This window comes from Orycteropus afer, unplaced genomic scaffold (genome assembly GCF_000298275.1).
Source record: "Orycteropus afer afer isolate SDZICR_OR568_19922 unplaced genomic scaffold, OryAfe1.0 scaffold00245, whole genome shotgun sequence".
In the NCBI taxonomy this organism is placed as follows: domain Eukaryota; kingdom Metazoa; phylum Chordata; class Mammalia; order Tubulidentata; family Orycteropodidae; genus Orycteropus; species Orycteropus afer.
In genome coordinates, this window is record NW_006921832.1 from 4,673,074 (window position 1) to 4,693,618 (window position 20,545).

Here is a 20,545-nt window from a genome sequence, read left to right on the forward strand (position 1 = left end):
ATGGAGCCAGACAGGACCCACATAAAGCTTGACCCTAGGTAAGTGAGGGCGCTGGGGTCCAGGGTAGGAACCAGTTGCTAAGCAATGGAAGCCCCTATGCTCTGGCCTGTCTTCACCTCCCTTCCAGAGCCCTTTGGCTCCCAGCACCCAGAATGAGACAAGACTGAAAGTAATCTGGTTGGCTGTCTCTTAGGCTCCAAGGGATATTGTGGTTTGGGGCTAATGTAACACCCCAGGGCCTTGGTTTTTTCCCCCAACCCAAATCTCAGAGAGAAAGATCCCAGAGGTGGCGGTGTTTGAGAGCATTCCTAGAGAGAGTGCAAGGCTCCCAGGCCAACCACACTAGCTGGGGACCCAGTGCAGCCGCTGATGCTAAGGGTCCGCTGCCAGAGAAGCCTGGCTCTGCGAACTTGTTCTTTCTCCTCAGCCAGCCCCTGGGCTGCTGCCTCAGTGGGAGTGGAGAGAATTGACTGTGGTCTCTTTGGTCACCACAGTCAGACTCACCCACCCCCCCACCAGGCCTAGGTGGCAGCCTGCTTTACACACTGGCTTGGGACAGTTCTACATTCCCTCTGTCCCAGCCTGTCTCTCACAGGGCCCTGAAGGGGAATGGACAAGCGTCCTGAACCCAGAAATGTTTGAGGACATCAGTAACTGGTGTCACTTCTGCCACTCCACTCCCTAGCCTCCAGGCCCCACAATTCTGAATGCAGGCTTGTATCTCCTCAGGTACACAGCAGATCTTCTGGAGGTACTAGAGAACAATTACAGCATCCCCTCTGCCTGTTTCTCTCACCCTCCCACTGCAGCTCAGCTCCTGAGAGGTGAGTCAGGGGCACTCTCTGGAGGGAACTGAAAGAGGACATGGGAGCCCCTGAGGGAAGTCAGGACACTGCTGGGGAGCTGGGGAGAGAGGGAGAGGAGAGGTGGTCCTGAGGTGGCCAGCCTGGAGAGCCCCAGGAGGATGCTGACCCAGTGTCTTTTGTGGCTAAGGCTTTGGAGAAGAGCAACTCCCCAAGAACTCAATAGCCAAACGGGGGCCAAGACACCCTAGCCCAGGAGATGAGTCCACATTGGGATTCCACAAATCGCAGTCTTGAAGCTTATTCAAAGTGGGGAGACAGTAGCCTAGAGCATTTTTAGACCCCAGGGCCATCCAGGGATTAAAATCACTTTTCAAGATGCTGTCCAAATGATCTGGTCCTCACAGGATACTTTGGGTGGGAGGGCTTCACAATAGCCTTCTTGGGAAGGTGCCTGTATCATTTTAGAGCAGTAGTGTTTGAAGAATAATGTTCTTAAAACTTAGGTGAAGCTATAAAATATTCTTATAGTGTTGGCCAACTAGATCCTATTAGTGAATTGGTTTTGGTGTTTTTCCTTCAATGAAAAGAATAAGATAGAACCGAATTTGTTCCCTGGACACCTAAAACATTGACAACCAAATGGCCCTAGCATCTTTATAGCAAATATGGTTCACATCTTTCATGTTCTAACTGCATGGCTCACTGCTGAGATGTGAGGGATAGGAGTCTGTGTCTTCATGCTTTTCCCAGGTTCCTTCCTGATGCTGTCACATCATGGAGTAGATGCTGTCTGAGCCACAGCACCCAGGCTGTGTGTATTAGCAGGCAGACATGGGCCCTGCCCGTGGGTTATGCTCAGCCTCATTCCAGACGCTCTGGTCCAGAGGGATAGCTAACGCTAGAGAGTGTCCAGAGATGCCTTGTAGCCTCTGTGGATTAGGAACAGTGGGCAGCTGCTACATCCAGCCCCAGTAACCTCCTGTTCAGAGAGTGCACCTGACTGTACACGTTTTCCCTTACACCAGTGGTCCTCTGTGAGGGGTGATTTTTTTTTTTTAATTTTTATTGTGATTTGGGTAAAAGTTTACAGAGCAAATTCATCATACAGCAGTTCATATACATTTTGTCTCATGACATTGACTGAAATTCCCCACAATGTAACAGCTCTCTTCCCACTTCCTCCTCATAGTTACCTCTTCCCTGTGTCCTTCCCTCCCATGCACTCCTGCCCACCCCACCCCCTTCCCCCAGCTTTCTCCCCGTGCAAACACTGCCCTTCTGTTCTCCCATGATGGATCATTGATCGATCACTCCAAGGAGTGTATCTACCTGATGTAAATGTTCACCCCATATGCCTATTATTTGGCTGGAAAACACAGGAGTGAGTTCAGTTCCAGACCTGAAGGTCCATAGTCTCAGGGGTCTCACCAGGCTCTATCAGACCAGCAAAGCTGGTCTCCTTTCTTATGATTTTGAGTTTTGTTCCACATTGTTCTTCTACTCTATCCGGCATCTCCTGTACCAATCCCCCAGTTAGGGGTGGCTTTGTCCCCCAGGGGATATTTGGCAATGTCTGGAAACAATTTTGGTTGCCACAACTGGGAAGGTGCACTAGCATCTAATGGGTAGAGGCCAGAAATGCTGCTAAAGAGCTTCCAATGCACCAGACAGCACTCCACAACAGAGAATTATCCAGGACAAAGTGTCAGTATTTCCGAGGTTGAGAAATCCTGCCTCACACAGTAAAAATGGTGCTCACCTTGCTTTGTTGCAAAATGTGCAGTTGAAAGCACCAAGGATGTTCAAAGTAGGAAGACTGTTATGGGTCTTGGAGTTGGCTGAGGTGCCCTGTTGCAAATGGAGCCATTAGAGTGGGTAGGGTTTGGAGGACAGGCACTCCTTGGGTGGGGATGGAGATAGACTGAGCAGGAGTGTTCCCCCAGGCAGTGAGGAGCTAGACATGACTAGATTCAAGGTTGAATTCAAGGACTGGGGAAAAGCAGGGGACATTCGAGTGGGCTGGGCAGGTAAGGTAGGGCCTGATGTGCATCAGGCAGAGGAGTTGTACTTTATCCTGCAGACACAAGGAGTGAGGGCTGTGGGGTTGGGAGGGGCTGGATGGAAGTAGTGCTTCAGGACCGTTAATCAGTAATCAGGATAGATGGTGGGAAAGAAAAGCCTTGAGAAGCAGGGATATAAATTAGAGGTTATTGCCCCAGTCGAGGATGAGAGACAAGAGTCTGAGCCAAGGCAGTGACAGGGAGAAAAGGGTGTGGTAGTTAAGTTGTATGTCAACTTGGCTGGGCCTGGTTTTGAGTGGCTGGGCAGCTGGATATAGTTATTCCCCATGATGAGGTCATAATCACCTTCATGATGGAATCTACTGGAGCAGCTGAGCAGCGGCCTTAGTGATGTGGTCTGCTTCCAGTATATAAGACATCAGCTTTGACAAAGGTCTCTGAGGTTTTTGGCACATTTGGACCCTGCATGTAGCTGAGTCTTCATTCAGCAGCCTGTCATGTTTCCTGCCAATCTTGGGACTGTCTCTGGACTTGAACTAGTGGTCTGCCATGTTTGGTAGTCTTGGAACTGTGCCATTTCATTTGTCAACCTTGGGTTTGTCAACCTCAGTAGCCAGCAGCCACTGAGTTAAGAGATGCCTCCAGCTCCAGTGGGCTGGGAGCAAGAGGCAGAGCTGAAGCCCAAGGTCAAGGGGCTTTCACCCAGCCTCTGGGATTTTAAACTCAGACTTCTAGCCTCCTAAATTGTGAGAATAAATCTGTTTGTTAAAGCCACTCATTTGTGTTATTTTCTGTTAGAGTGGCACTAAGTAAACGAAACAAAAGGGAAGAAAGGGTTGGAATACAGAGGCATACAAAAAAAAAAAAAAAAAGAGCAGGGGCAATTTGGCTGGCTAAGATAAATGAGGGAGCTCTGGTAGCGTAGTGTCTAAGGCACTTGACTGCTAACCAGGAGGCTGGCGGTTCAAATCCACCAGCCACTCCTCAGAAGGAAGATGGGGCAATCTACTTCAGCAACAAGATAAATAAAGGAAAGAGACGCTCATGAGGACTCCTAGGATTTGGATTTTGAGGCCATGGGCAGAAATAGGAGAATCAGGAAGGGGAGCCCATTGGAGGAGGTGGTGAAAACCCTTTCCCTTTTCATTTGTAAACTCTGCTATTCCTTAGATTAAATAGTTTTTAGGAAAGAGCTGTTCTGGAAGAACTAGCAAATCTTGCACTGATTACTTTTTGAGAGGCCTGTGATGTGACTGCAATAAAAATTCCTATAGGTTTTTTTTTTTTTTTCCTCTAATGATTCATTCAAAACTGTACATGGAAGAGTGAAGGGCTGAGATAAACCAAGACATTTTTGACAAAGTGTAAGGAGAGAATCAGCCCTACCAGAAATCAGGGCTATAATAAAGCTATAACAATTAAAGTTGTGGTAATTAAGCCAAAACCAAAACCCACTGCCATTGAGTCAATTCTGACCACAGCAACCCCCAATGGGTTACCAAGGCTGTAAATCTTTATGGAAGTAAGTTGCCTCACCTTCCCCCAGTGAAACAGGTGGTAGGTTTGAACCACCCACCTTCTGGTTAGCAGCCAAATGCCCTACCCACTACGCCACCAGAGCTCCTTAATAAAGACAAAGGGCCTGACAAATAGGAAAGTAGAACAGAATAGAGAGCTCAGAAATACAGCCATGTCTACTTGGAGACTTGTTATATGAAAAGGATGCCATCCACATTAGTGGGACAGAATGGGCTATCTGAAAAATAGTGCTGACAATTGCCTATCCCTTTGAGCTCTGGAAGGAGTGCTGGTAGCACAGTGTCTAAGGCATGTGACTGCTAATGAGGAGGTTTGTGGTTCAAACTCACCAGCCACTTTGCAGAAGGAAGACTGGGCAATTTACTTCTGTAAAGATTTACCACCTCAGAAAGCCAAAGGGAGTTGCTATGAGTTGGAATTGATTTGATTGATGGCAGTGCGTTTCTTTCTTTCTTTCTTTCTTTCTTTCTTTCTTTCTTTCTTTTTTGGTATGAGCTCTAGTGGCGTACAAAAAAAATGTCTAAGGCATTTGACTGCTAACCAGAGAAGGTTGGCAGTTCAAATGCACTAGCTGCTCTGTGGAAGGAAAGACGGGGGAATCTACTTCCGTAAAGATTTAATGCCTTGGAAACCTGATGAGGGTTGCTATGGCTTGGAATCAACTAGATAGCAGTGGGGTTTTTTGGTATGGCAAGCACAAACATGAAAATAGCTCCAGTGTATCTTTAATTCAGATAGATGAAATGCCTAAATGTAAAATGTAAACATTTTTACAAAACAACATGCAAAGGATATCTTTATGATTGGGAATACAGTACAATTTCTTAAATAAAACACATGAAAGTACAAATAATCTTGGAAAAGATTTGACTATGTAAAAACAAAACAAAAACCCCAAATTTCTGTTCAACTAAAAACAGTGTAAACACAGTTAAAAATCAACCACAGAGTGGGAGAACTCACTGCCATGGAGTCAGACCCAACTCATAATGACCCCTCCTTGAGTTTCTGAGGCAGTATCACAGGGAAATAATTGTCCAGTGTTCCTTTCGAGGAGTGGCTGGTGGATTTGAACTGTCAACCTTTCCCGTTAGCAGTCAAATGCCTTAGACACCACGCCATCAGAGCTCCTACAGATTGGGAGAAGATATTTTTAAGCCTGTAACAAATTAAGAGGTGCTCTGGTGGTGTAGTGCCTAAGGCACTTGATTGCTAATCAGCAGGTTGGCAATTCAAACCCACCAGCTTCTCTGAAGAAGGAAGATGGGGCAATCTACTTTCATAAAGATATATTGCCTCACCTTGAAAACCCAATGGAAGTTGCTAGGAGTTGGAATCCACTCGATGGCTGTGAGTTTGGTTTGGTTTTAGTTTAATGAACAAAGGATTAGTAGCCAGTATAAGGAAAATGACCCAATAAAAATTGGATAAAATATATGAACAGACAATTCATAGAAAAGAAAATCCCAATGGCCAGTAAATATACAAAAAGATGCTCTACTTTTTTAATGATCAGAGAACTACAAATTAAACAACAGAATATCATTTTCTGACTATAATATTGGCAAAAATAAGACATGTTTTCAGTCAGGAAGGCTGTTTTCAGTTCCTTTGGGTGTATACCTAGGAATAGAGTTGATGGGTGGGATGGTGATTCTACGTCAAACTTGTCAATGAACTCCCTGAACTGTTTTCCACCCTTGTATTGTTTTCATTATTTGAAAAAGCAGTGTTTGGTATTCCAGAAACAGTTGGGAAATTCGTTAGTTGTGGAAGGCATGCTTATTGACTAATGTATTCAAAAAGGCTAGTAGTCAAGCATGTCACTAAGTGTATTTGGAATACTCATCCCAGTGAGTGAGTGCTTCATGAAACTGAGTCAGTAGGATTCATAAAGATTTAATGGGAATGCTGTGTTCTATAACTGTTATCTTTCTGGGAATTCACAATACAAATGAGCAGATTAAAGATTTGGGTATGCTCCACAGCAAAGAAACATGTTTAACTTTGTTTAAGTCATTCCAAAAATCCTCTGACCATACAGCACTTTTGTCCCATAATATCTATTAAGATATACTTTGGGGAAAACTGAATTAGACTGGGAAAATAAGGAAACAGGCAATTTTCCAATAAGATAAATGAGTTTGATGGATAGCGGTGGTGCTGAGTGGATGGTAAGGAAATTTTGCCTTCCTTTCTTAGCTTTTGTCCTGTGGAAATAGATACAAGAGTCTGCAGAGAGATACTGCAAGCAGGAGACAGAACCAAAGCCAGCAGTCACAATATACTGCAAAGGCATTTCTTTATTTGGTGGTCAGAATATTCCCCCTTGCCTCCTTTACAAACGTAAATAACCATTTAGGATTGTGCTTGACTGTTTCTATCACTCCCCATTCCCTTCCACATCTTTGTCAGTGTATGTGATGGTTAAGAGCAAGCGCTTAGTGTCAGGAACGCCTGGGTTCAAATCCCACCTCCTTCTCTTCCAGGCTATGACAATGGCAAGGTACTTAACTCTCTATGCTTCATTTCCTGAAAAATCTGAAAAGCAGGGATGATAATAGGAGCTCTGTGGGGTTCTTTCTTTCATTCAACAGTTATCCAGCAGTTATGGTTCCAGGCAGTTGGAGATGGAATAGAGAGTAACACTAACCAAGTCCCTACCTTTGTGGAGTTTAAACTGTGTGGGAGAAATGTACAAAAAAAAAAAAAAAAGTGAGTGAAAAAATTATATACAAACAGGTTATTATTATTATTATTATTATTATTATTATTATTATAGGCAAGTACACTGTAGTGGTGATGTTTGTGTGTCATCTTGGCTGGGCCTGGGTGAGTGGCTGGGCAGCTGGTGGTAGTTATTCCCCATGATGAGACTGGCAATCCATTCCATGGTGGGATCTACCACAGGCAGCTGAGTAGCTGCCTTTGGGATGTGGTCTGCTTCCCGTATATAAGAAGCAGCTTTGGGAATGGTCTCCAGGCAATTTTCCAATAAGATAAATGAGTTTGATGGATAGTTTATGGCATGCTTGGACCCTGCATGTAGCTGTGTCCTTGTTCAGCAGCCTACCATGCTCTACCGTCCTTGGAACTTTCAATGGACTTGAATTAACGGCCTGGTTTGGTAACATCGGGACTATATCTCTTTTACTTGTCAACTTTGGGCTTGTTAGTCTCAGCAGCCAGCAGCTGAGTGAAGAGATGCCTCCAGCTTCAGTGGACCCGGAGCAGGAGGCAGAGCTGAAGCCAAGGTGGAGGGGCTTTCACCAGCCCCTAGAGCCTGGCACTTGGAACTCGGACTTCCAGCCTCCCAAACTGTAAAAGAATAAACTCCTGTTTGTTAAAGCCATCCCATTTGTGGTATATTCCTGTCAGAGCGGCACTAGGTAACCAGAACATTTACCAAACCAAAACAGTTACCGTGGGATCTGTTCTGACTCACGGCACCCACGTATGTGTCAGAGTAGAACTATGCTCCATAAGGTTTTCAGTGATTAATGTTTTGGAAGTAGATTACTCAGCTTTTTTCCCAAGGTCTCTCTGAGTGTCCTCAAACCTCCATCCTTTTGGTGAGCAGACAAGAATGTTAACCATTTTCACCACCCAGGGACTATAAACATGTAGAGAAATACATAAACAACTTGCGCTGTCACAGGAGGCCACATCATACGGGACAGGCGATAAGAGCAGGTGGCTGAGGAGGTGGCCTCTGAGCAGAGAGCTCTTTGATGGAGCCAGGCATGCAGAGCTCAGGGAGGAAAGCCTTCCAGGCCAAGAAGGTCAAGTATAAAGTCCTCGAGGTAGAAATATCTCAGCATAGTTTGCTGGGAGGATAAAGGAGTGTTAGGGAAACCCCAAAGCTCAATAAACAGAGAAGAGCTGATCCACAGTGATTTCGTTTTGAGAACACAGGGTGTGGGAGAAGATGAGAATCAGTGAAGAGACCTTGGGTTCAGAGGGCAGGAGGGGAAACAGGAGGAGTGACGTTCTGGGAGTCAATGAAAGGGAGATTTTCAAGGAGGAGGGAGTAGTAACAGAAGGTGAAGACTGGGGAAGGCTTTGACCTTGGTGACTTGCCAAAGGGCAGTGTCTGATATCAGGGAGCTGCTAAGAACAAGAGGCTGTCCCTCTAAGGAAGAGGAGGATAAGGAGAGGCCTCCAGCCATGACACCTCCCCAACAACGGAACACTTGTTTTCAGGAATCTACTGGATGAATTTTGGATTCTTCCTATCTAGGCTTTATCTGTTGTGCATATTTTTAAACAACTGAATGTTTCTACTATAAAAATGATTGAGGTTCAGTAAATAAGAAAATACAGAAAAGTAAAAAGACAAAAAGTCATCTACAGTCCCACCACTCAGAGACAAGAACTGCAAATAACTGAGTGTAATTTCCTTTCAGACTTTTCTTTTATTTAACGTTAGTAGAAATCATACTATAGGTACAATTTCATGTCCTTCTTCACATTAATTTTTTCACATTATTATATATTCGGGAAAATGTGTCCTTTAAAAAAGTTTATTTTTGATTATAAATATATGTTCATTGTAGAATAACTGGAAAAGAAAACGGAAAAAGTGAGAAGATAGAAGACAAAGATCACCCACAGATCTGTCATCCTAGACAAGGGTTGCTGATGTTTGTTTTAGTATTTTTAGGCATTTCTGTGCAATGATTTTTTTCAAAATGAACATGGTTAAGCATTCAAATAGAACAAAAGGGCTGCTAATGAAAATCCACCAAGCTCTGCCATCTTTTCCCATTTCTAATCTTCCTCCTCACAGATGATTGCTTTTAACTCTTTTAGCTGATGGTTCGTCTTCCTTTTTTTTTAAAAAAAAATTTTATTGTGATTTAGGTGAAATACTGATGCTTCTTCTGATTGTTACCTTCTAATCACCATTGTTTCCTGGGCTATCAGTTTTGGGCATTATCCGTGGCTGCCTCCATGATACAGGATTTGGATCACTTATCCCCAGCCTTCTCCATACTCTCCATGTGATTATGTCCGAAGCTTTAGCTACTTGTCTATATCTTTGTGTTAATACACATATGGTTTATTTCTTGTTCTATCTAATATTTGACTTTCCATTTTTTATTTTTATTCTATTTTAAGAGTTTGTTTTACATTCAAAGTCACGTGTACATTTAGTTTCATTTCCCATTCGCCATGTCCAACCCTAACCCAGCCTCCTCCCCTCCCTACCCTGCAACACTCCCCCTGTGCCCCTCATAATTATGCACTTCTGTTTGTCCTGCATTTCCTTAGTTTGAATGTTGGTCCTCTGGTGTCCCATGGTTTATTGCTTTAGGGGATGTATTACCATTGAGTGTGTGGGTGCAGCATCCTGGGTTGAGTGGTCTGCGTGTACATCTCACTAACCATTGGGCTGAGAGCCCGCCCCTGGGAGTGAGTTTTAATCCAGGCGCTGAATGTATTTCAGGGCCATAGTATTAAGAGTCTCACCAGACTTCATCTGATCAGAAATTCTGGTCATTATTGAGTTTTTGGATTTTGTCCCACATTTGCCCTCCCACTCTATCCAGGATCTCCAGATTTGATCCTTTCCTGAGTGGCTGGGATTGGTAGCTGGGCACCATCCAGTTCTTCTGGTCTCGAGGGCCATCGTGTCCTAGGGTTGATTGCTTCTAAATGCCTTTTGTGTGTGTGTGTGTGTGTGCGTTCTTCTTCACTTCCAACACTAGGAGACCATTAGCTGCATCCTAGATGGCTGCTTGAAAGCTTTTAAGACCCCATTTGCTACTCACCAATGTAAGATGTGGAGCAATGCTTTTATGTATTTTGTTGTGCCAATTGAGTCTGGTGTTCCCCAGTACTATGGTCCTGAGGTAGTAGTTCTATTGGATCTCTCTCCCATAGTGTTGGGATGTCTGTGAGGGATTACTCTGTGTCTGTCTTCTATTGTTTCTGTAAGGACTGCAGGTATTTTGGATCACTGGTGTCTGGGCAAGATTAATTGACTTTCCATTTTGAAAGATAAAGATCACAGGGCTCCATCCTTCCTTCAACTTTTTTCTATCCCTTCCTCCCAATCAAATCCTTTGAACATGATTGTGATTTTACTACACGTACTAATTGTGTATTCTCCTTTGGTCATCCTTTGATCACAAAAGGGTTTTTTTTTTTTTTTTTTTTTAAGATATAACTTACATAAAGTTCAAAGATCTTAAGTATACAGTTTGATAAATTTTTTCCTATGTGTACATAAGCACATATACATGGAAGTGTAAAATAGTAATATTCACTAATGTGAGTACATAATAACCATTTGCTTTAATTTTAATTTTGTAAGTGTGATATATATCAAGAAAGATAGACACAATCAACATATTGAACTTTTCCAGCATCTAGCAGAGTCCCTCATATCCCCTCTCAGTTACTTTTCCCCCAAAAGACCACTATTCTAACCTATATCACTTCTATAGATCAGTTTCAAACTTCATATGAAGAGTTCTGGTGACACAGCAGTTAAGTGCTCAGCTGCTAACAGAAAGGTTGGCTGTTCGAACCCACCCAGGGACTCCACAGGATAAAGACCTGGCAATCTATTCTCGTAAAGGTTACAGCCTAGGAAAGCCTATAAGGCAGTTCCACTCTGTCACACAGGGTCACGATGAGTCAGAATCAACTCCATGGCACCTAACAGACTGCACGTAAATGAAATCAACATGTTTTCCTGTGTCTGGCTTCTTTCATTTCATCATTGTTTTTTTATACCTTTTGTTACCTGTATCAGTGATTCATTCTTTATTCCTGCATGGTATTTCATTGTATGTATGTATTCTTTTTAAAGTACATGTGAGTTGTTTCCAGTCTTGGTCATTATGAATAATGCTGTTCTGAATAGTTGTTTCTGTTGGTTATGTACTTAGGAGTGGAACTGTTGGGCCGCAGGGTAGGTGTATGTTTAGTTTTAATGCTGTTGTTATTTGCCATTGACTTGATTCAGACTCATGGCAACCCCACGGGTGCATACTGATAAACTGTTGTCCAGAATGGTTGTACCAGTGTACATTCCCAACAGCAATCTATGAGAGTTTGTTCCTCATTCCCATCAGCATTTTGAATTGTCCTTTTAATTTTAGTTATCGTTCTAATGGTTATGTGAGGAGCTCTGGGGCATAGTGGTTAAGGCATTTGGATGCTAACCAGAAGGTCACTGGTTCAAACCCACCAGCTGCTCCATGGGAGGAAAATGAGGCAATCTACTTCCGTAAAGATTTACAGCCTTGGAAGACCAATGGGGGTCGCTATGAGTTGGAGTCAACTTGATGGCAGTGGCTTTGGTTTTTGGAATGGTCATGTATGTGGCATCTCACTGAAGTTTTCATTTGTGTTTCTTTGATGACTAGTGATATTTAGCACCTTTTAATGCTTCTTGAACATCTGGAGATCTTTTGTAAAGTAACTATTCAGATCTATTTCCCTTTTGAAAAATTGTCTTGTCTTTCTTTTTCTTACTGATTTGATCAAAATGCTTTATACATCATGGATATGTGTTTTTTGTTGGATACATGGGTTGCAAATATCTTCTCCCTGTCTGAGGTTTGCCTTTTTCATTCTATTAATGGTGTCTTTTGATTAATGGAAATTCTAATTTTTAAGAAAGTCCAATTTTTTTGGTCTATCAATTTTTTTCTCTCATGATTAGTGCTTTTGTGTCCTATTATGATAGAAGGGGGCCTGTTTTGTCTCACCCTCACCAACATCAAGTTTTATCTTGTAATACACCAAAAAAGAATGTCATTGTGTGTTTCTGTTTTTCTCTGACTACTAGGCAGGTTGACTATTTCTCCACAATTCCCTGAATTGTGTTAATATAATTTTCCCATTTATCTACAAGTGCCTCAAGGTTTTTTTTGTTTGTTTGTTTTGTTTTGTTTTGTTTAGGATTTGGGTGAAGATTTACAGAGTAAATTCACTTTTCATACAGCAGTTCACATATACTTTGTCTCATGTCATTGACCAAAATTTACAATGCAGCAGCTCCCCTCCCACTTCCTCCACATAGTTACCTCCTCCCAGTGTCCATCCCTTCATACTCTACTGCACCCTGAGCTATCTCCCTGTGCATAAGCAGCCCTTCCTTCTCCCATGATTGTTCTCTCCAGGGCGTGTGTCTACTTGAGGTAAATGTTTAACTCACATGCCTGTACTTTGTTTGGCTGGAAACCACAGTTGTGGGTTCAATTCCAGACCTGAAGGGCAGCTAGGGGCCATAGTCTCAGTGGTTACACCAGGCTCCATTGGACCAGCAAACCTGGTCCCCACCTTCTTCTTTTTTTTTTTTTTTTTGCCTCCAAATGATTTTGAGTTTTGTACCACATTGTTCTCCCTCTTTATGCAGGATCTCCTACATCCCTTCCAAGTGGATGGCAGTGGTAGCTGGGCACCATCTAGTTCTTCTGGTCTCATAGTTGTATAGGTTGCAGATCAGATGGTGTACCAGTCGCTAGGACTGATTGTTTCCATTAATTTTGGTTTTCGCCTCAAGTTTTTGTTATCCATTTTCTTTTATAATCAGGATCTTAAACTGAGTGCATATTTACTGAAAATAGTTTTCCCAAGTCTGCTTGCTGCCTAATTTTTTTCAAACATTCAGAAGTTTAAAATTTTTATATCAAATTTGGCCACCTTTCTCGTTATCATTTCTTGTATCACTTTTAAGCTTAGAAAGGTCTTCCCTCTCCAGAGATTTCATGGAAATACTTTTTTCTTTCTTTCTATTTTCCCTGTTTGGTTTTTAAATACCTCTTTAACTCATCTGGCATTATTTTGACATATGACAGACTTTATGTGTCTCTTCATGATGGTTTTAAATATGCAGTGCATTTTGGTTGCATAAGTGTAGAATTATATATATATAAACATTATATATATATATCCTCTGTAATGTGTATATGTTTTTAAAGATACAAGGAGGAAAAGGTAAGCCCCTTTTAAAAAATAAAGAGTTGTAATAGTTTATAATGTTAAAAACTTGCAGGACTTACTGGAACAATATCTAGAGAGGTAACTGAGAGAGAGTCCACAGAACGAAACAGTAGCAGCAACGCCAAGCCAAAGGGCTACATCCTAACAGTGGAGGGAGGGTGGAGAGAGGGATGGGTAGGAGGAAACAGAAAAATAGCATAGTCCTCTTTCAGGGTCTGTGATAGGAAGGAAAGTTTATCACTGACTTCAGAAGTCCAGATTGGGAGCTGAAAGCCAATGCTCACCTTCCCCTTGGCTAGTCCTCTGGATTAGCCATTAGACCTGACCGTGGTCAGAGGTAAAGGGCCTCCTTTGGATAAAGCAGAGAGAGAAATTGTGTGCCCTAAAATAAGAGCAACCAGGACAAATGTGATGTTTTTGACCTGGTTGTTCCACAAGGTACGACTGACCTAGAAGGAAACAACACTGTCTCTCCACTGCAGTTGGTCTCCTTTCTCCCTGTTTTGGTTTCTCTGAGCTGCCCTCATGCTCGTGGATCACCAGACCTGGGGCAGGTTTCCCCATACATTGACCGTGGACAACGGACTGGGCTCTGAGTCTTCTCCCTAGGTAGGAGGTAGAAAGAAGAGTCCAATGACTAGGGAAAGCGCTTACATAAGTGAGCCCAAGGGCTTAGTCACTAAGGACACAACACGCTTTGTTCAAAACTAATTACTGCATTAGTAAGTCACATGCTCAGAAGCACATATTACGTGACTGTATTAATTGTTCTGTTAACAATGGCAATGCTCAAGGAATGTCACCAGTGTTTGTCCAAATGTCATCCTGTGTCACTGTTATCAGGTGAGCTTGCTAAAAATGCAGATTACTGGACCGTCCCACATCGACTGAAGCAGGATCTCTGGGCTGTGCTGTTTAACCACTCCTCCTAATGACTGTAATAAACCCTAAAGTTTGAGACCCACTGGATTTCACTTAATGTAGGAACCAAACGTGAGGCCAACACCAGTCAAATGTACTTGAAGTCGTTATTTGTATTCATTTTTCTTTTATTAAAGTTCTTTTCTAATAACCAGGTTTCATGAAGTAACATTGGTGGAATCAAACTTAAACAGCTCTGGAGTATACCTTTAATTTCACTTTGTTTTCATTGTTGCTGTTGTTGTTATGTGCCGTTGAGTCAGACCGACTCATAGCGACCCCTGCTTGGATTTCTGAGGCAGTATCACTTACAGAAGTAGATTACCCCATCTTCCTTCCGAGGAGTGGCTGGTGGGTTTGCAGTCAAGTGCCTTAGGCACTACGCTACCAGAGGTCCCTTGTTTTCATTATCATTGTTAATTAAACATCTGCTAGTATGACACATAGTGTAGTGTCTAAGGCACTTGACTGCTAACCAGAAAGCTGGCAGTTCAAACCCACCAGCCACTCCTCGGACGGAAGGTTGGACGATCTACTTCTGTAGTGATACTGCCTCGGAAACCCAAGGAGGGGTCGCTCTGAGTGGGTCCAACTCCACGGCACATAACAACAACAACAGTATGACACGTGGCACTAGAGGCAGAAAAGTGAATGGACTCTGCCGACCTCCTAATTCAAAACTTGTACTAAGAATGTAAGGACTTGTTTGGTGCTTATACCCTGGTTCAGGTAGGCCTTGCCATACCTAGAATTATCTGGTCTAACCTTCCATACCTGCAGAAGAATGGCTATTTCTTAGACATGTTGGATACTCTAAGACCAAGAAATGGTCATGCTGAAGCATGGACCAGAACCTAGATCAGATCATTCTAGGTGTGTCAAGGCAATTTAGGGCCAAGTGATGGTGAGTGAGACCCCGTGGTCTTGGTCTTCAGTCACGGGTGTCTGCCTTTCCCTTCTCCAGCACTGGGCCCTATGGACATTGCCCTCACAGCCATCATGACCATGCTTGCCGTGGGCTCCATCATCATCTTCCTAGAAGATGCTGTCTACCTGTATAAGAACACCCGTTGTCCCATCAAGAGGAGAACTCTGCTCTGGAGTAGCTCTGCACCCACGGTGAGGGCCCTTTGGGAGGGACTGGAGAGGAGGCAGGGATCATTTTAAGAATTCCTCTGAACTTAACAACTTATGTCAACAAAGCATTGCCTGCCTGTCCCACCTTAAAATGGGGGTTTAGTGCGATCTCATTTGCAATTAGGACCCCATACTTGGAAAACCAACAGGCAGTGGGATGGATATTCTAAGATCCTACAGAGATAGCTGGAAAGCCTGCTCTCCTACCACTACCCTCCCCCACACACACACACCTCTCCCCACTGCAGTATAGCTGATCAAAGGAAGCCTCCTTCCTGTACAGGCAGGCTTGAGTGTAGGAGGAAAAGAATTTTTGCCCCACAGAGTCATACTCAGATCTACCCTTACACTTTTTAACTCACTCCCATAATCATTATACAACTTTGATTTACTCCTGGGACATAAGGTTGGACTTCTGTCTGCTTATACTGAGCTGTGTGTGTCTGTTTTGGGTGAAGAGTGGAGCCCTTGAGGTCCTTTCCTGCCAGACGATATCAGCCTGGGCCTTCTCAGTCCATCAGAGAGGCTCTGATAACATGGGACTAATAAAAGGAAGGGATTGAACCTTGATCCAGTTACTTACCGTCTTCTTCCCCCCGGGGTACAGTGGGAGAGTCTTCAAAAGAACCCAACTCAAGGGGACTTGCTGTCTCTAATGCTAAACATAGAAATAACTGACAGCTGAATTTTAAAACATTTTTAAATAGATTTGTTTTCCAGCTGACAACTTTTAAGTAATGGTGTCTTAACTGTTTAGATTTTGCTTCCTTGGGCCCATGCCACAAAATGTTCAAGAGAACGAGCAGTCTTCTCCCTGCTCTAATGGCTCTTGCCCCTCTCCAACCAGGTCGTGTCTGTGCTCTGCTGCTTTGGTCTCTGGATCCCTCGATCCCTTATGCTTGTGGAAATGGCCATCACCTCGTGAGTGTCCTGCCCAGCCCCAACTCTGAGCTGGGAATCTCCCTGAGGTCCCCTTCTGCCCTGTACTCACCCTGAACTCTAGTCTGTCTTCTATATCTTATCCCTTCCCTCAATCCCTGCAAGCCAACTCATCATGAACCTAACCCTTCCCAACTTCTAGTTCTGTTCAGGGAATGCCTTATCTGGGCACATTCCTCAGTCATCTCTTTGTTCCCACAGCTTGAAAAGCCCCACCCACCCTTCCCAGCCTCCTGGGCACTGTCCTTTCACTTCTCTGAGTGCACACGTGTTCAGAATGGCTGGTCCCCTCTTTCTTTCCCCTCTGCTGGCTGACATATCCCCTCTATATACCGTCTTCCTCCTTCGCCCGCTTTAGGTTTTATGCGGTATGCTTTTACCTGCTAATGCAGGTCATGGTGGAAGGCTTTGGTGGGAAGGAGGCAGTACTGAGGACATTGAAGGACACCCCAATGAGGACCCACACCGGCCCCTGCTGCTGCTGCTGCCCCTGTTGCCCGCCCCTCATACTCACCAGGTAAGGTGGAAAGGAGAGACATCCTTGAGGAACAGGTTAGCCTCTTCCTGCACTCTCCCACAAGCCTCTTCCATTCTCTCAGCTCTGCTTCAGAGCTCCTGGAATCAGGCTGGTATGGAACATAATGGGGTGCGGATCCCACATCCAGGACGCTCCTCCTTAATTTCTGCCTCAGTGGGAGAAAGGACACACACAGGGGCCCCAAGCCCAAGGGAACAGGGGAGCAGAGAAAAGAGAACTTTGAAGTTCCTTCCCATCACTTAAGCTCACTGCTCCCTGCAAACCTTAGCCACACAGAGCTAACTACACTTTGGACCATTTACTTGCCCCTTCTGCCCTTAAGGAGCTCTGAGGCACTGTGGTTAAAGCATCGGGTTGCTTGCTAACCAAAAGGTCAGCGGTTTGAACCCATCAGCTGTTCTATGCTGTTCTATGGGAGAAAGATGAGGCAGTCTGCTTCTGTGAAGATTTACAGTCTTGGAAATCCTATGGGGCAGTTCTGTTCGATAGGAGTCAGAATCAACTCAATGGCAAGCCATAGTGGACTCAGCCTATTTTGGTTAATGAGGTTGGGGTTATTTGCCGTTGAATCAGACCTGACTCATAGTGAGCCCTCCTTGGGTTTCCGAGGTGGTATCACTATGGAAGTAGATTGCCCAACCTTCCTTCCGAGGAGTGGCTGGTGGGTTTGAACCGCCAGCCTTCTAGTTAGCAGTCAAATGCCTTAGGCACCATGCTACCAGAGTTCCTGAGGTTGGGGTTAGCAGTCTTGATAGTCCTTGCTTAAAAGGTAGCAGCTGGGGTTGATGGGAGGTGAGAAGTGTTCTCAGTGCTCCCAGCATTCAGGCTGCTTGTGTCCCTGCCTACTTCATTATTGTAGTGGCTATGGCAGCCATGCTTCAAGTCTTGGGGTAAGTGGTTTGTGAGTCCGTGCCATAACTCTCTGTCCCCTCAGGAATAAACTCCAGCTGCTAATGTTGGGTCCATTCCAGTATGCATTCCTCAGGATCACACTGATCGTGGTGGGCCTGTTTCTCATCCCTGACGGCATCTTTGATCCAGCAGATGTAAGCCAGGAGGAGGGGCTGACAAAGTCCAAGCCTCACTTAGCACCCTTGAGCTCTAGAAGGAAAGCTGGAGCCAACATTCTCTGACACAGGGCCGCCTGCGGGGACAGGGTGGGTGTGGGACAGAAGTGGCTCAGGGGCTCTGGCAGGGAGGAGACTGCAGTGGGCTGAGGCTTTGGCGCTTTCCTACTACCTTTCTCACTGTGGGAGAAGAGGAAGGCTTGCCTCCCTCACTGACACTTTCTAGTCCATTGCCAGATTTCTGAGGAGAGCACAGCTCTCTGGATCAACACTTTCCTCGGTGTGTCCACCCTGTTGGCTCTCTGGGCGCTGGCCATTCTTTTCCGTCAAGCCAAGCTGCACCTAGGTGAACAGAACATAGGAGCCAAATTTGTTCTGTTCCAGGTAACTAATTACTCATGGGTGCTTAATAATAGAACTATGAGTGGGGTTGGGAGATTAGGGGAATCTTAAGCCTCCGGTTTCCCGTGAGATTTGGAGTGATTCCCTCCCCCTTCCCAGTTTTTGCCTCTCCTTGTACTATCAAACTTTCTTAAATTCTTCTACTCTTGCCTTTTTTCTACTCATTTCTTCCTAAACCCTGTAACCCACCACCACCAGATTACCACAGCTGCCATGATTAACATCTCCACCACACCATATGCCAGGCACTTTTCATACATTGTTGTCACAGTAATCCTAGGAGTCATTCCTTATCATTCCTGTTTTACAAGAGGAAGCTGACACTCAGAGATGTTATGGGGCTTGTTCAAAGGCACATAATGGATGGGGCTAGAATGTACACCCAGCTCTAACTCCCAAACTCATGTCCCTTCTCATCACACTACCTCTTCCTCTTCACAATGCTCATGAAAATTCTTTTAAAGGCGTTTTTTCACTTTCTAACCTTCTATTCTCTGAGCCCAAAGATGCCCCTGGGCCTCTGGACAGATTTTTTTTTTTTTTTAATTGTGATTTGGGTGAAAGTTTACAGAGCAAATTCATTTTCCATACAGCAGCTCACATACAATCTCATGACATTGACTGCAATTTCCCACAATGCAACAGGTCCCTCTCACTTCCTCCCCATAGTGACCTCTTCCCCATGTCCTTCCGTCCCATACACTCCTGCCCCCAGCTGTCTCCCTGTGCATACACAGCCCTCTATCCTCCATGATTGATCTGGACAGAGATTTTAAAGGCAACTTTAATGGTTGATTGTCCATTATTTTAGGATTCCAATCCTAAGTGCTTTGAGGCCCCAGATCCTTTATCCCTTCAGTCCTTGGCTCCATGTCAGGGACTATTCTTCTCTTTTTGTACAGCCCCTTCATTTCTACCTATGATCACATTTGAGAGGCATCTGCTTGGATCAATGAGAATGTGTGTGAAGTCATTTTGTTAACTAACTATAAAGCAATCATTATGCCTTGGGAGCAGAAGGGCCCAGCAAGAAGATAGGAAGAATGGACAGAGTTGGAAAACAAGCTGACTTAAAAGTCAATGCACTTGTGAACAGGTTTGGGAACGGGGGCCACAGCTCCTTTGAGCTGGGTGGAACTACTCCCATCATCCATTTCTGTCATCCATTGAAGTGCTCATCAGCAGCCATGACTGAAGCAGGAAAATAAACATGAACCCTAATTAGGTTTTGTTGTTTCTTGTCAGCAACTCAAATAAGATACGAGTCAAAGGTAAGATTGTAATTTGACTAAAGAGTACTATCTATAAAGTTTAATCAAGTGGACATCTTGAAGCCCTGTGGGGGTGCACAGATCTAAAGGGTGGCCAAGTCTTCCCAGTGGAAAGGACAAGGCCGAGCAGTGGACGGCTGGCCTCAGCACCACGAACGGCAGCTTCCACCCAGCTCTGCCGCTTTTCTGTTCCACAGGTGCTCCTCATCCTGACTGCCCTGCAGCCCTCCATTTTCTCAATCTTGGCCAGCAGTGGGCAGATTGCTTGTTCACCTCCCTTTTCCTCTAAAGTCAGGTCTCAAGGCGAGTACATGGGAGCTCCTATCCCATTCCAGGGTGGTTGGGGAAGGATCAGGGAACAGGACCTCAGACAGAGGTTGGGCCAGCCTGACTTCTGCTGTAATATTCAGAAAGAGGATCTCTGAGAAATATGAAGAGAGGCTTTAAGGAGACAATGACTCTTAATTCATCACATAGGGTGGAGCTGCAACCCCACAGCTTGAGACCACTCCTGATGGCCAACCAAGGGAGCCATGGACTCAATTCTCAGTTGCTGGGAGTGGAATGGGTATGGTTAGGAAGCAGACAGTCATGCTGATAAAACCAAGAAATGGCTCAGATTTCAGAAGGCGGAGAGTCAAGTTCTAGTTCTGACCCTACCATTTGCTTTGTTACTTATGACAACTTAGTAAGTATTGGGGATAAACTGGAGAAAGTGTTGTTCAGCTCACATTGCCAGGGCTGCTTGTGGGCTCCCATCTCTATACCGCACTATAACCTACACTATGTTTCACCCCACAATGCAGTGATGAATTGCCACCTCCTCATACCGGAGAGTTTTCTAATAACTGTGCTGACACGAATGTACTACCGGAGGAAAGACAACAAGGTTGGGTACGAAGTTTTCTCTTCTCCAGATCTGGGTCTGAACCTCAATGCCTAA

General features: G+C 44.4%; 1 protein-coding gene across 1 annotated transcript; it reads left to right on the forward strand.

Moving 5' to 3' along the window:
- SLC51A (solute carrier family 51 subunit alpha) lies at positions 1 to 20,545 on the forward strand. The gene is made up of 9 exons (XM_007949408.2): positions 1 to 38; positions 730 to 824; positions 15,213 to 15,367; positions 16,233 to 16,306; positions 16,683 to 16,841; positions 17,797 to 17,908; positions 18,167 to 18,313; positions 19,800 to 19,905; positions 20,409 to 20,545. The coding sequence occupies exons 1-9, from the start codon at positions 1 to 3 to the stop codon at positions 20,543 to 20,545; spliced, it is 1,023 nt and encodes a 340-aa protein (XP_007947599.1).